This window comes from Ptychodera flava, chromosome 4 (assembly GCF_041260155.1).
Source record: "Ptychodera flava strain L36383 chromosome 4, AS_Pfla_20210202, whole genome shotgun sequence".
Lineage (NCBI taxonomy): Eukaryota > Metazoa > Hemichordata > Enteropneusta > Ptychoderidae > Ptychodera > Ptychodera flava.
The window spans coordinates 21,018,477-21,034,065 of NC_091931.1; the positions used below are offsets into that span (position 1 = coordinate 21,018,477).

General features: G+C 35.8%; 1 protein-coding gene across 1 annotated transcript; it reads left to right on the plus strand.

The window, feature by feature from the left end:
• The first annotated feature begins 461 nt into the window (after window positions 1-461).
• Window positions 462-15,047, plus strand: LOC139132159 (uncharacterized). Its single transcript, XM_070698548.1, has 8 exons — window positions 462-822; window positions 3,274-3,408; window positions 4,641-4,702; window positions 7,207-7,442; window positions 8,052-8,171; window positions 9,382-9,519; window positions 9,682-10,113; window positions 10,772-15,047. The coding sequence occupies exons 2-8, from the start codon at window positions 3,307-3,309 to the stop codon at window positions 11,125-11,127; spliced, it is 1,446 nt and encodes a 481-aa protein (XP_070554649.1). The 5' UTR covers window positions 462-822; window positions 3,274-3,306; the 3' UTR covers window positions 11,128-15,047.
• The last annotated feature ends 542 nt before the right edge of the window (window positions 15,048-15,589 follow it).

Consider the following 15,589-nt stretch of genomic DNA (forward strand, 5'->3'; position numbering starts at 1 on the left):
AACCAAGACGATGTGGTTGGTCTTTTTGCATGGCTTATGAACTTTTAGGTAGGTTTTCACATTTGTTGAAACAACAACAACAACAACAACAACAACAACAACAACAACAACAACAACAACTGTACTCAGCGCCACAGGCGCCCCTTAGCTCGGTAGTCTGCTAAGTAGATCGATTTTCGGATCGATCTATTGATCCCGTCGTCGATATGCCCGCCACTGCAACCTAAAGTGAGTATTTAGGTTGCAGTGGCGGGCATATTGACTACGGGATCAATAGATCGATCTGAAAATCAATCTACTTAGCAGACTACCCAGCTAAGGAGCGCCTGTGCTCAGCGCATCCCATTCTTTGGAGCTTGTTCAGTGAATAGGGGAATTCCTATCATGTGTCATTTCTAAAAATAGCCTTTTGGAATGTCCCCATGCGAGATGCAGCCTGGGTAACCGAGACTAATCACATGACTGGCGCATCATCAGGTTCACTCAAGGTTGACTCACATTACAGTTACCCGACTGTTTTGATATTCACGTTAAATTCCGACGTTTACTACTATTCATTGCTAAACTTTCGATAAAAATGTAGCTGGCAAGTGTAAATAGAGTTTAACCAGCTCGAACGAATTGTTCTGCGGCTGCAGGTTAATCGTTGGCGTACGCGGCGGCGATTCCGATGACATGATATTGCAGTACACTGTACATTGCGTTTCGATCTTCACAGCTGACTGTATTTACATCACACGTCAGGCCAGTACCGGATAGACAGTTGGCAAGTCACCGGTGCCAGATTGATAGCCGGCGAGTGAAGACACCGATCGAGTTATTGTAAGTTACTAGTAAGCCATGGAACTAGAAATGGCCCGTTTCTAGCGCCATGATTGACCATTTAATATTCCTTTCCTTCAAAACACTGAAATTTACAGTTGCGTGACAGTTGAATTACTGTATTACTGTAAACTATCTACTTTGTGCAGTATTGACAATACGATTGTTCAGTAAGTCGGGTTGTGGGGCTTTCGAGGATCAGGATCTTTTTTTTAATACAATGTAGTCCTCCCTTTTAGCTCACACGTTTTTTTGGAGGGGCTATGATTGGTTAGGGGGGATATATGTGTACATATACCAAAGCGAGCTTATTCGGTATAAGTCAGCTGTGCCTACCTGTCTCTCTGTACATGAATTATGTATGTATATGTAATGTATATATGTATGTATGTATGCACATAATGTATATCCACATCAAAAACTCGAAAATCGATCGCAGCACCTACCATTTTAGTATTTGCAGGTGAACAGTTGCACCCAGGGGTGTGAATTTGAAATTCAATGAACATGTCAGTGTCAAAAATCTGCAAATAAGTACGGTATAAAAATGGAAAAATCCAGCAAATTGCTAAAACTCTGCAACTATACTCAGGCCAGATTGGGTTGAAACTTGGCATAGAGGTTTCTTTAGATAACCCTAATTTGGTGTTTTCAAATTCTGGTGAAATTTGTATATTTGTATTTTTGGGGTAAGTTTTTCCATTTTTGGTCAAAAAATCCTCTTCTCAGAAAGCTTTCGTTTGATTTCTTTGAAATGTGGTGTGCTGTATGCATGTTTCTCAGGGCTGGCTCAATCAGGTTTGTTCAAATTCTGGTGAAATTTTTATATTTGTAATTTGGGGGCAATTTTCCCCATTTTGGGTCAAAAAAATCTGTTTCTCTATTAAATTACGTACTTGCCCAATAGCTCTGAAACCTGGTATGCATGTTCCAAGGGGTGGCTTCAGGAAGGTTTATTGACACATAGTAGTGAAGTTGTATTTTTATGGGGCAATTCTGTTTATTATCATTCTTTTTTGTCAATCAATCTTCTTCAAATTGTCTAATGTACAGTACACACTTGTCAGGCATTGCTTTTAAATTTGTTATGAGGTCCTCAGGGATGATACATCATGAGTTTTGTATTGTAACTACATGTAGAGTAGTCTCAGTTACAACAACTTGAGAACCACTGCATATTATTATAGAAATAACAGACGACGTGTTGACCATTAACGTTTATTTATGGGCAAGGGCGAGAGGATCAGCCGAGCCCGTTAATGTTGGCTCTCCTCTCGCCCGTGCCCATAAATAAACATTAATGGTCAGCGCAGAGTCTGTTATTTCAATTATATTATCAACAAACCCAGAAAAAACATCAAAATATACGAAAATAATTCCCGTGCGAATGACAATGGGGCCCCAGAACCTATCAGTGAGTAGTGTGCGCGCTGCAAAAATTTTGCAAACCGGAGATTTTTTTGAAAAAAGCGTCTAAACTTGGCCCACAAATACTCCATTTTATTTTGTGGTTGATTATGATCTTTGTACAAATCACAATTTTTGTTTTAGCTGTAAAGTTACTGTGTTTACGATATTATTCATATTCACGGGCATGAAAACAAACCATTACCGTGGATTTGTGGTCAGCCACATGGTTCAGCTCGACCAATTTAAATGCAATGGACAGGGCATGGTAATATAATTGGTCTATAGATGCATACTGAACAGTAGATGGGAATTTGTTCAAATGAAATTATCGTTACCAAAAATATGCAAATGAGCAGAACACTTCTGTTCACATACTTTTGAATCAATATTATTTTTGGTGACAGTGAGATCAGTTATTGCTCTTTACTGAAATTTTGTTTATATGTGCATTAGGTCCACGTTATGCAAGTTTTAATGAAAGCGGTGTCTACTTTATGCTTTATGATAAAATATTACAGATAATTGACAAGTTAAAGGCTTGTAATATTTTTATTTGAACTAATTTTGCAGCACTCTCTGGTTGTAAGTAATTTTTAGCCATATTAATGTAATGGCGCTTGACTTTCCACAAACCTGTGTTGAGGGACTGTATAATTATGTAAGCAGAGATTTGTACCAAAATTTTGGACCATGGAACCCTAGCTTTGAAGTATCATTTTTATGTGGTCTTTGCAAATCCTGATACCACTGTGGAACTAGGAGATATATGCCAAGAAGTGATTATATGGCAAGATCATAGTCTGTATATGTGACTAATCTAATTATGTAGGCACACAAAAATGAAAGATGTTTGTATTGTGAAATGACACTTTAGGGCATTTAAGGTCAAATGAAACAACCAGTAAGTACTTTGTTCAATGAAAAGCCTCATATTCAAGGTAAAAATTACTTCCTGCTGTGCATGAAGATTGCTTTTGTTTTATGCTCAAGAGTTTTATATATATCAGATTTAATTATGTTCATTGTTTTATAAACTTGTAGAATTGTATGTATACATGTATATGTGGAGAATAGATGACAAGAGGTTTGAATACCAATTGTAGTGGATTTCTTGGACCATCGATGGCACCATACATGTTTCTACTTCTTACCTGTACCATTCTACTATTCCCAATAGTAAGTAAAACTTTATCTGTACATTACATGAAACTTGATATTGACTTCATGGCTATCCATGAATCATGTACATTCTAAGTACCAAGCTATGCATGGTGACCCCTGATTTTTATTCTTGATTTCAAAGGAATATTGGTTTAAAGTCATCTGCTGCACATGATAGAAATTAGCTGAACAAAATTTCACTTGAGGCTGTTTGATCAGCCATTTTACTCTTGTTTTCGGATGATTTTTCATGAGGTTTTTTATTGTGTTGTTAAGCAAAATACTCAACATGTTTGATATTTTTTGCCTTGAGATGAACATTTCTCACTGTTTGTGCCAGAGAAAGTGATTTTACTCTCGGTTTTTTTACCAAAGCGTGTGTGTGGAAATTACATTAAAGTATAAAATGACCACCCGTAGCATTGACAACACAGTCATTTGTGGTTCAATACAAGGTGAAGGTGTTAAGATACATTGCAGACAAGATAGATTGGCCAATTTTTGCCACACAGCAAAAAACTTAATGCAAACTCATCTGCACATGAGAGTAAAATAGTGTGTGTGAGTGTATATATGAGTGTGAGTGTGTGTGTATGTGTGAGTGTGTGTATATATAAATAATAACAAATTATAACGCTCTGCTTTTAGCTTTGAGCACTACTCTAACATGAGGACCTTGTATTCTTTTGATATATATATATATATATATATATATATATATATATATATATATATATATATATATATATATATATATATATATATATATATATATATATTGTCTGCCTCCCTAATTCATTAGATATAGCAGCATAAACATCAATTTGAGTGTTTATTGCTTGTATTGAAACTACTCTTGTGTCCTTTTTTTCATGACTCAAATCCTGAATCATACATTGGTTGTTTGTTTCAGCTGTTGTGACTTTGTGTGTAGCGACACTGAGCTCCATCCTTAGTTGGTTGTAGTGCATCTTTTGTCACATTGATACTTTGAACTTGTCCAGTGTGAGTTTTCATTGAGTTTGGTACAAACCTCTTATAAGCCTCTCACTGTTTGATTTAGTGTGTGTCTGTCCAGGAAGTGTATTGAGGCAGGGATATAAGGCATTGTTGATAAAGATTTTTACATGTATTTTTAGCGATAAGATTTTTATTTGTTCTGCTGTTTATACATATCATGACATATGTTTATAAAAGAGCGTTTAACTAATATATTTCTATTGTCTTCCATTCACTGAATTCTGCAGCCTGCACTGGCAGATACAAGATCTTCAAAGGTGAAAAGAGAAGATGACCGTTGTGATCCTGGGTAAAAACTTTTAAAATATTTATTGCTATTCCAATTCAAGATTTATCTGCAGTAGTTCATTGCCACACTGACAGCCCTATGTCTGTCTATAGTCTACACACATTAAAGAATTGACCAATCCCACATCTTAAGTATCACTGAACTCTTGAAGCCTAGACTGACAAACATTCATTGGTGTAATTGAGAGCCAGTAACCATAAAAACAACCAGATTAGTTGCCTTTCTTTCAAAACCAATAACATTTTCTCACATAGAAATTAAACTTCCTCCCATCCCTCCCACTCTTACCACCACCCCCACCCCCATCAATTTAACTGCCAACTTTTGAAATTTCCATCCTGACATACCCCTTTACAAAATGAGTTTATCTTTCATTGACGATGAAACACTCTTAAATTTGTGTCATGGTCATCGCTTGCGTAGCTTTGAGACCTGTGTATCACATCATTTTTTTCTGTGATCACAACATATTCAGTAAAATCATCAATGTACTGTTCTCAAACAAACTGCTCATACACGCAGACTCTGTACAATATGGAGCTGCCTATACGCTTGATGCATAGGAGAGAGAAAGTGCAGTGAGAGCACAAAAAAAAACAGCCATGGCAGTTATAATCTCATACTGATGTATCCTACCGCATTTCAAGGACCAGAAAAAAATTCTTTCTTTTGTTCTTTGCTAATCTGATATTAAGCAATACTCATTTGCCAAAGCAAGAAACAAAATTAAGTTGCATCAATAATATTGATATTACACAAATCCGTTTCCAATCTGTTATATTTATAAGTGCTTTATTAGTGTTCTGTGGCATGTGACCACATATTAGCCTTTGCGTGTATTAAATCTTCAGTGGCAATTTTTAGGGTTAGAGTATTTCCCACAGTTAATTTATCCATGGAGCTAGTTCTAGCTCCATGATTTATCTCTGCATGAACACAACAGGACTCTTGTTGTGTTGATGTAATAACAGTAGAATTATACTGTTCCACTGTAGAATGTGGAGCCGGAGCTATAAAAAAGACTACTCCATGACTCGACTGTCTATGGTGAATTTTACAAAGAATGACAAACTTGCATATAAATGAAAATCACTCATAAATACTTCCATGTAGGCAAGATTTTGTACTCCCAACAAATTTAACAGCCATCCCAGGTAAAAAAATTAATCAGCTGTGCCAGAATATTACGGTTACGGTAGTATGCACCTCGAAACTTAAAGACTTAAACTTTTGCTTAAAATTTCCTATATGAAACTAAACTTTTCTCTTACCAAATCAAGAATAAAAGTCTCAGGGATCACCGAGCAAAATTTGGTAATAGAGAGACAACTTTATAACTTAGATTTCCCAATATTTGAAATTCAAAATGGCTGCCAACCCTGTGTTACCGGTAACCCTTGCACAGAGGTCACGGACAGATGTCTGTCTCAAACAGAAGGAGAACACCTTACATACAATTTACGAATTCCATTCAAACATGAATCAAATTGCAGTGGTTGCAGTATCACAAAAACCTATTAAAAAGTTCAAGTCCGGTCGAAGTTTACAGTACGTGATAGAGTCAGTTTTGGAAAGTTTGCATGAATAATTTCCAACTCTCCCATTACTATTGCAAATCTTTTTCTAGGAATGTCTGCTTTGTGCAAGGACTTTTATATCGAACGTCAATCCAGGTTTTATTATAAGCAGACAGATGACTTTCCACCCACACAGAAGTTACATGTATGTCCTTAGAGGCCAATACACATTATGCTTACACAGATCAATATTGTATCATACAAAAGAGATTTAGTATATATTACCTGATAAACAATATACATATAATAGACTTCTGTTATTAAAACCTACTTCATGTACGAGAGAAAGAGATAAACAACAAAGTTTCATTGACAATTGTAAAAACCTGTGTGGGTTTACCCTTGCACAGAGGTCAGGGACAGATGTCTGGCTTCGAAGAAGTTTTGTTAAAGTGTGTCATCTGGTTAAAAATAGAACTGCAACAGAACAATTGGGTTTTGTTTGCTCTGTATAATGTTGTTTCATTCTTTAGAAATTTTTCAAAAAAACAAGAAAACATAGGGAGAACAAGGTTTGTTTTTGTTTAAGAAAACACAGAAAATGTTTACATGTCAAAAAGGCAAAATAAAATACCATGTAACGAATTACATCACAGAGCCTAGCTCACAATGACAAGAGTTCTGAGATTGATTTGATTGGCTAGAGAGATAAAGCAATGTAAACTGTGGATATTAGTTCTATTTGAGATGATAGACACATCAAACAGCAACAATTTAGAAATTGAATGTGTAATTGAAAAAACTCTAGTAAAGAAATTGATCCCATAAAATGTGTAACCTTTGACCTCAAATGACTGCAGTTTTATTATTCTGTCTTTTATGTTTAAATTAGTCATGTAGCACTGTTAAAGCAGTGGGTTTTGTCACACCTTGACATGTTTAGGTGGCTGGTCCATTTAGAATTTTTACTTTTTTCCCTCATATTAGGTACTACTTTGAGGTAGCGCCCCAACAATGCGTGCCATGCAGTTGTTGTTGTGAAGATCAGATAGCTGATGGAGACCAATTCATTGAAAAATGTATGCGTGATCTCCCACCCTATCAGTACTGCAGAGTGCGTACTTGTAAGAACTGTCCGAATCTTTCAACTCTTACACCAAGCACACCCAGCTCACTTCCAATTCTATCCACCATCGTACCAAGCGTTTCCAGTAATAACACCAGTGAGTAGTGCTTATTAATTTACTGGTAATATAAAGCTAAGCATTTGTATGTGGAACAGTACTTCCCACTTTAAAATTACAAAGCTCCAACTCAAAGAGACTTTTTACATAATGCCACTATCGTGTTACATGACCAGTCATATCTTCCGGCTCAATTTTTTTTTTAATATAGCCATTGATGAGTAATCAGTACCATGGAATATTTTTGTAAATGTTAGTTTCATTTTCAATAAGATGAGTAACGCAAGAGACTGATTGACATTGTCAAAGGTTAGAGCAATCAATGTGATAGACTTCAGCATTGATCTTGTCATCTTCATTTTAGGACAAAAATGTTGAAAAACCATGATTGTGAAATTGGTAGGCAAAGCGTAGCCTAAAAGTGTACTAACTTGCAATTCATGTCAGTGTATATTCTTTTCTTCTCTCTTTTCTCTCTTTGTTTCTCCCTCCTCTCTTTCTCACTCACTCTCTCTCCTCTTATAGCCCCTCCTTGTCATTGTCTTATAGCCCCTCCAATATCATTGCCTTGTAGTTAAAATTATGGTTAGTATTGTCTTTTGTATCACCCATGTGACGGTCTATGTTGTTTCTTCCTCCCCACCAAAGTTGACGGCAAAATAATAGGAGGCGCTGTGGCTGCAGTAGCTGCAGTAATAATCATATCAGTCATAGTGTATTGCTGCTGCAAGAAAAGGCAGAGTCCACAAAGTCCAGCAGAGCCAACTGGTGAGTAACATTGTAAAATCTGTAATGAGATATGAACTCTGCCAGACGAACAGAGTAGTTTTTTAGTTCTCCAGAACTAGAATGGACATAAATGCTGTACATATAGTACTGTACTTTGTACCATAAATATCCTTTGGATGCCACATGTAAATTTTTTGGAAGATTTTTAGCTTGGCATGCTTTTCTGAGTAAAATGGTGCTGGATGATTGAATACCTGCCTTATTCTGACAATAAGAGAATTCAACATGTTGTCAGTATTCATCTGTGTATAATGCACGGAACATGAAAGGTTTTAGTTAACTGCAGCTTGTTTTGCTGGTGTCTGACATTGACGTTCAGGTTAGCTGATGGAGTGTGCTGGATACATGCTTTTCTCTTCAAAAGAAAATGACTGAAAAATAAAACAATACAAAATAGGCAAACTTAGCACTGATCACAATTTTTGATGTATTACAAAATAGATCTGTGGGCGCACCTTTGCAGCTGCCAGACAGAAATTTTGACAAATTTTGTTTCTGTGTGCCTGTCCTTCTTACTGTAGCTGGTTTTTGTATCCTTTGCTGTATGGCTTTAATCATTTCATTCAGAACATTGAGGTATTGATTGAAGTACCATTTTCACAATTTGCTAGATTTGTAAGATTATTAATATCTGAAAGTTTTCACCAACATTTTTGGACAAATATTTATTTGTGAAAGTTAATGATGGAACTCAAATGTCTAAACGAATCAGCCATAATTGAAGTTAAAGGGACAAAGTCGGCCATTTTTCATGAATTTTGTTTGATACGAGATACTACTTATATTGTTTGACATGTTGAAAGATACTAAATGAATGGGTGACCATGCATATATTTGATCCCAGTTTTAGACAAATGAAATGAAACCATCGTAAAACTGAATTAATGGACGTGTTTAATTTAAATTAATTTGGACGTGTTTATTTAAATATCATGACCAATAATTCATTTTCGCAATGGTTTCATATATAGTGTCTAAAACAGGGGTTGAATATATGCATGGTCACCCATTCATTCAGTATCTTTCAACATGTCAAATAATATAAGTAGTACGGTATCTCGTATCAAACAAAATTCATGAAAAATGGCCGACTTTGTCCCTTTAATTGTCACTGTTGTGAATACTGTTGACCGATATGCTGACTTACCATGCTCAATTTTAAAGATTTAACTGTGTAATGACCTTGTAGGGGAACCTTTGACTGATGTCACAGTCACCACGGTAAATGCAGACCCATCGCAAACTACAGCTCACAGAGTAAACACACCGAGTGAAACTGCAAGAAATGGTCAAGCTGTGAGATGTGCCAACTGCAATGGCAGCTCGGGTGAGCATTTTCTGTGAACGTGTTTAGTTTGGCAGCAAACATAAAGTTTTTTTCTATATTGATTATCCACATGTGATACTTTACAGGTAGTCATAGCTCCTTTAGAGTTAATTATATCCCTCTGTTACATGATACAAGCTTCCCATTCTGATTCCCTTGAAGGTAATGTAGAATCCGCTCGCAATGTGAATGCCATCAACAGAAATGACGGCAATAATGTGCCGGAAGACGGCTCATCATCAGCAGAATCTGTACATGCCTCATCCAGTGGAGCTTCCATGAACAGAACGGACAATGAAGGAAATATCCCAACATCTCCTGGAGATGAAGCAGCATCTGGGAATGAAAACTGGCCAACGGGGAATGATGAGACAGAGATGACCACAGAAGGGAATGACAGAGTTTCTAGAACAGAATCGGGACATAGCATGGAGGAAGTCAGCAGCACTGCATTAGGTATTCCCTGTGGAAGTGAGTCTTGCCAGTCAGGTTTTGAAAATTCCGGTGAAGATGATTATAGTGCTGATGATGATAGTGATCCTGACAATGATCGACAGTGCCTTCTGCCAGAAAGCACATGTCTATCTAACAAAGGTATGATTTTAAAAATACCAAAATTCTGTTTCTTTTAGGAGTTTTTTCAGTTCAGCTTTTATTCATGCAGTCACAAAGCTGTTGCATTAATATAATAGAAACCCATTGAAATGAAAGTTTTGAAGTTCGCTCATACTTGACGTGGTTTATGAAACCTTCCAAATTAAGGATCTTTATACAATGTCCCATAATGATCCCTACAACCTTCCACAACACCTTCACACATTCCAACAAAGTCAACATAATATGTTTCCACCATTACACTGTAAATTCCAAAGACAAGTTTACATCATTGCTCTCATAAGCGCATATTCTGGCGGGAATGGACATCAAGTTGGCACAGCCAATATTTCACATCCATCGACGGTAATCTTAGATGAGTCAGGGATATAGGGATAGAGCAAGAAGCTAGAGGCCCCCAGGGAACCACTTATGTTTTGTATGGAAAGGTTTGTTTCCACTGGTCTTACCACAACTGTAGTTCTGTTGTGCTTCATAGTTTGATTCAAATTTACAGATGATGGACATGTGTGGGAAATATGTTTGCATTTATACCTCACCACTGACTGAACAAAGTCACGTTGGATTGAAAATAAATGAGCGTGCATTATCCTTGAGGCATGATGTACCAATGTAATCATTTTTAATTATATTCTAGATCTCTACAAGAAGTGTAAGTTTTCGCTTTCTACAATGATGGAAAATTGGGAACTGATGACCAAACTGTCTCAGCTACTGGACCCACCTACAGGTGGAGTGCACGCGGTGGAATGCATCGGACATGCCTTTGGATTGAAGGACTCAGAACTGAAGTATCTGAAACATCACTGCAATGTCAACGAACCATTTACGTACATGGTGTTTGATAAAATCAAGACACAGACGCCAAAAATGAAGTGTTCACAGATTGTGGAATGCCTGCAGAACAAGGCGAAAAGAAATGATGCAGTCCTTGTAATCAAGGAATATCACCAGTCTTGTGAAGCGTGCCAGTGGTATTATGAACGGATCTAGTGGAACAGTGCCATAACACCTTTTATAGAGCGGAAGATAATCATGTAATTGTAAATTCATTGAAGAACTTTTCCATCAAATCACTCGCAGTTTGATATGAAGAGGAATTTAATCTTCAATGTATTCCTCCAATGTGGCATGCCAGGCATTCTTCAAAAAGCTGAAAAAAATTCTCAACATGAGTCAGATAAAAAGTCACACTGAAATATCAAAAAGTCACTTGCAACTGTTTAATGAGCAAGTTGACATTTTGAAGGGTATCTCTACGGTTATGGCAGAAAATAATGTTCAGTGTGTAGAATATGACCAAGAATTCCAAGTATACCAACCGAGTACTAAAGTGTACTCTTACATACCTTTGTATGAGTGATTAGTGAAGGACAATGTTTTGTCCGCACAAATGAATGAAAATTAAGATATTATAGGGCAGGCCCTATCTTCGTTTTAAACCTGAGGCTAAAGAAAAATAAGAGTATATTGACTAAAAAGTACATGGTTCAAATCTTTCTATATTTTCCCCAAAAAGAGAAGTTTGCTGAAATTTATAGTATGACTATGATGGTGTTTTAAGGTCATGGCAGGACCAGTCCTTAACAAGATTAGGCTTGGCTGGATTAAAATGTTTTTATTCAATTTCAAATATCCCATTCTGGCAAGACTGAAAAATGCTAGGCCCATGCCCATTTCAACATTATCTTAGGGAGTATGTTTGTATTTATTCATCATTTGAGACACCCTTAGATAAACTTTGATTTCTTCTGTAAGTACTATGACCCAGTGTTACCAAGATTTACTGCTATACTTACCTTCGTGTAAATTGTCTGACAAGTGACATTCAATGAAGAATTTAATGGTAATGGTCATTTACCCACCATAGAATAAAGGTTTTACAATTTGTAACAAGAAGCTGAGGTCGTGTAATTCAAAATGATGATTTTAAACTGCTTGTATATTTTGTAATTGTTGTATGTAAACTTTAACCTCTTCGATAGGAAATTTTAGGACATAACCGCTTAGCTTTTCTGAACTAAAATTTTGTTACAATTTTTTATTTGCTGCAATCAAATTACATTGTGTTAATTTTCTTGTGTGTGCTCTTCAGCCGCTTAGACGCGTACCTTTTCCCATTTAGAGTGGACGCAAAACAAAGAATTTAATTACTTTGGCCTAATCATGTTAGTGTCTACTCTCATGTTTGGCCACATTCACGTTATTTGTAAGTACCAATGAGATGATTGCTATAGTGAGAATAATCATTCCACTAAACTTCTCACTAGTATCACTCATTTAATGAATTTTGTAGTCAATTTAAAGCATAGACACTGAATCTCACACCAGGGTCTATGCTTAAATCAACTCATTTCAAATTGGACATTGTTAAAATTTTTGAACATACTGATGTATCAAATGAAATTTGCTTCACTAAACAATGCCGTGTTATTACTCCACTCTAACATCTAGTATTAATTAACATCTCACTCCTCCAATCAAATGAAAGTGCTGCATGATGTTGCCATGGTATGCCACCCATGATGCCATGCAAGATTAATTTGCATCTCACTCCACCAATCAAATGACAGTGCTGCATGATGTTGCCATGGTATGCCACCCCATGATGCCATGCAACATTAATTTACATGTCATCCACTAATCAAGTGATGAACTCATCCTGTGGTTGCCATGGAATTCTACTGACAATGCCTCGTTGCATCAAATTACATGGCACATTCTTCCAATAACATGATCTGTACATGGTTGCCATAGTGCTCTTTGCCCACAACTCATTTGGTGGAATAATTTTCAACAACATACTAAATATTCTGCCAATTAAATTCCAACTTTTAATGTAGTTATTCATCATGTTTAATTTATCAATGTGCTAAAATTGTTGTCATGATAATGCAATAGTCATGCGATTTTTCAAGCTTGAAGTTCCTAAATTTATAACATCCCTGATACTATAAAAATACCAGGGACATTTTGACTCCCATCAAAGCAAGCCTTCATCAGAATTATGCATGTTACCAACATTTATCAGCATGGTATACGTTCATTCATAGCTGGCACTGCCGATACTAGTACTAGTTCACACAATCAATTAGTTTTCCAGTTAATTTCTACTTCCAAGTCACAACTTAAAAAGTGTGTGAAGTATACAGATAGATAACTTATTGATCGATATTTATTTACATGTACAGATCTGTTAAGGGGAAATGGTAGAGTGTGACTGATCATGTTAAACTCAATTTCAGGAAATTTGGTGTAAAGTTTTGTGTGTAGATAAACACCTTGCCATGCCAAGTTTCTTAAGGTTGTACAGCTTGTCTGATATGTAATAAAGTTTCTTCAAATATTGCTTTGCTTGTGGCAATGAAATTCTCGCAAGACAATAGCTAAATGTATATTTTGATATGTACATTTGTACCTGTCTGTCACCCAGACAATTTCCTGATGTAAGAAATTGTAAATTAGTATATGATGAGACAGACAGGCAAGGAATATGCTGTTTAATGATGCTTATGTGAGAGCGCCCTCTGGGGCACCCGATGAATTATTTTTCAGTCCATTGGTAAAGCAACCATGTACGCATTAATAGAGGGCAGTTATGTAGATATTGAAAATGTAGTTTTTTTATTTTTGAACAAGGAGTATTCCATCCTCATGGGAGGTTTTGCAATGAAAATTTCTTAAAGTTGTCATTGTACTTTTCCTTGTTTTTAACAATTTTCGTATTTCTTCATAGAGACCCAGTTGCCAAACTTCAAGATGAGTAAAGATATGCTTTATTAACTATCTCGTAGTTTTAATATGGGAAAAAGCAACAAAAGGCAGTAGTTTCAAGTCCTCTTTAAATTTGCACAATAATATAAAGTTACAATTTTCAAAGATGTAACGTCTTTGGGAAATGCCCTGTCCCTATTCAAAAGTTTTGAAAAAAAAAATTCACTGCATCTGTATCTATATAAAAAATTTGAAATGAAATGTAGTAATTTTCATGGATTAACCTGCATGTAGCTGCCTGGAATTTGAACAAGATTTTATGTATTTTGTGAATTTTGGCAAACAAAATGTTATTGTCAAATTTTCAATTTTTTATTTTTGTGAAAAAGATTTGTAAAAGATCTAGTATTGAAGTATGACAAGAAAATTTACCTTGTGAAAAAAATCAAGTTGTGAAAATTATGCATGCATACATTTGGCAAACAAATTGTTAAGCTTAAATTTTTTTATTTTGGGGAAAAAATTTGTACAAAACATAGTGTTTAGATATGACAAGAAAAAAAATCACAAGATGAAATTTACTCATCGATACATTGTAGCACTTCAACTGTAAGATTTAGTTTTGTATTTGTGCTCTGCCAAGTCTGACCTTGATTAGGGTGAGTGATGGCAAAGTACCCATGCCTAAATATTTCACGTCTACATACCACTCAACCAGATGCTTTTAGCTCTGTCAACCAACTCATTTGAAAGCTCCTATAGCAGCAAAATATTTGTCAATGCAGACTGTATTTGTGAAATGCCCAATATTAATGTTGACAACCCATTTTCAGCTGGACTAGAAATCGTTTGTCTGAGGAGAATATCACATTATTATACACACTATACTCAGCGTTTGCAAGGCTAATTCTCTGTACTTCAACATTCTTCGGGTAGGGGGAAAAAGTACTTGTTTAATGCAGCAAAGTAATGCAAACATAATCCATACGTACAGTTATTGTCTTTTAAAGCGATTAAGCTACCAGAGGGCTGCGTTATAGTCACAGTTTCCAGAACTGAATATCTGTAACTAAAAAGTCCATGGCTGTAATAATTAAGAAAAATGGCTTTACCTTGAATACTGAAATATCTCGACAACCACCTCTATGACAAACGTTTCAGTGCAGTTGTAGAAATGTACAATAAAATGAATGACAACTTATCTAAGATTATGAATTGTTAGTCTATTGTGATTTTTGTCATAATTAATAATGTGATAAAGGGTATGATGTTGCCAATTTCTTGAAATACTGCTCTTCAAATTTGTAAAGCTTGTCATCACTTGTGCATATGACGTGTGTTTACCTTTATTTGAAATTTGATTTCTATCACAAAAGGAGTGTCAGTCTCACATAAGATAATATAATGATATCACTCGCACACTGTGCCTTAATACTTGTACATCCTGCAAGTATATGTACTCCGCAGTCACCTCAAGTCGCATGTTTAAATACCAAAAGAAATGCCTCTCTATTGTTGTTTTTGCTGCATTCCCATACAAATCATAAAATAAATATCTTAGGAAAAAATGATACATATTTTTTTTTGTCTCTGTTTCCCACAAAGGGAAATTGTTTAGCAAACTTTTTTATGAAAAGATGTGATAAAAGTCTCACACTGAGTGGAAAACGGTGGCTAACTTGAATTGTTATCATGACTCAATGAAACCTTTGGTATCAAATTTGTCCTTTCAAAAAACACA

Excerpts from the sequence above, each read along its gene's own strand:
- LOC139132159 (XM_070698548.1), top strand. The coding sequence starts at position 3,307 with ATGACAAGAGGTTTGAATACCAATTGTAGTGGATTTCTTGGACCATCG. Across the intron at positions 3,409-4,640 it reads CCATTCTACTATTCCCAATA|CCTGCACTGGCAGATACAAG; the intron begins GTAAGTAAAACT and ends TGAATTCTGCAG. Across the intron at positions 9,520-9,681 it reads CAACTGCAATGGCAGCTCGG|GTAATGTAGAATCCGCTCGC; the intron begins GTGAGCATTTTC and ends ATTCCCTTGAAG.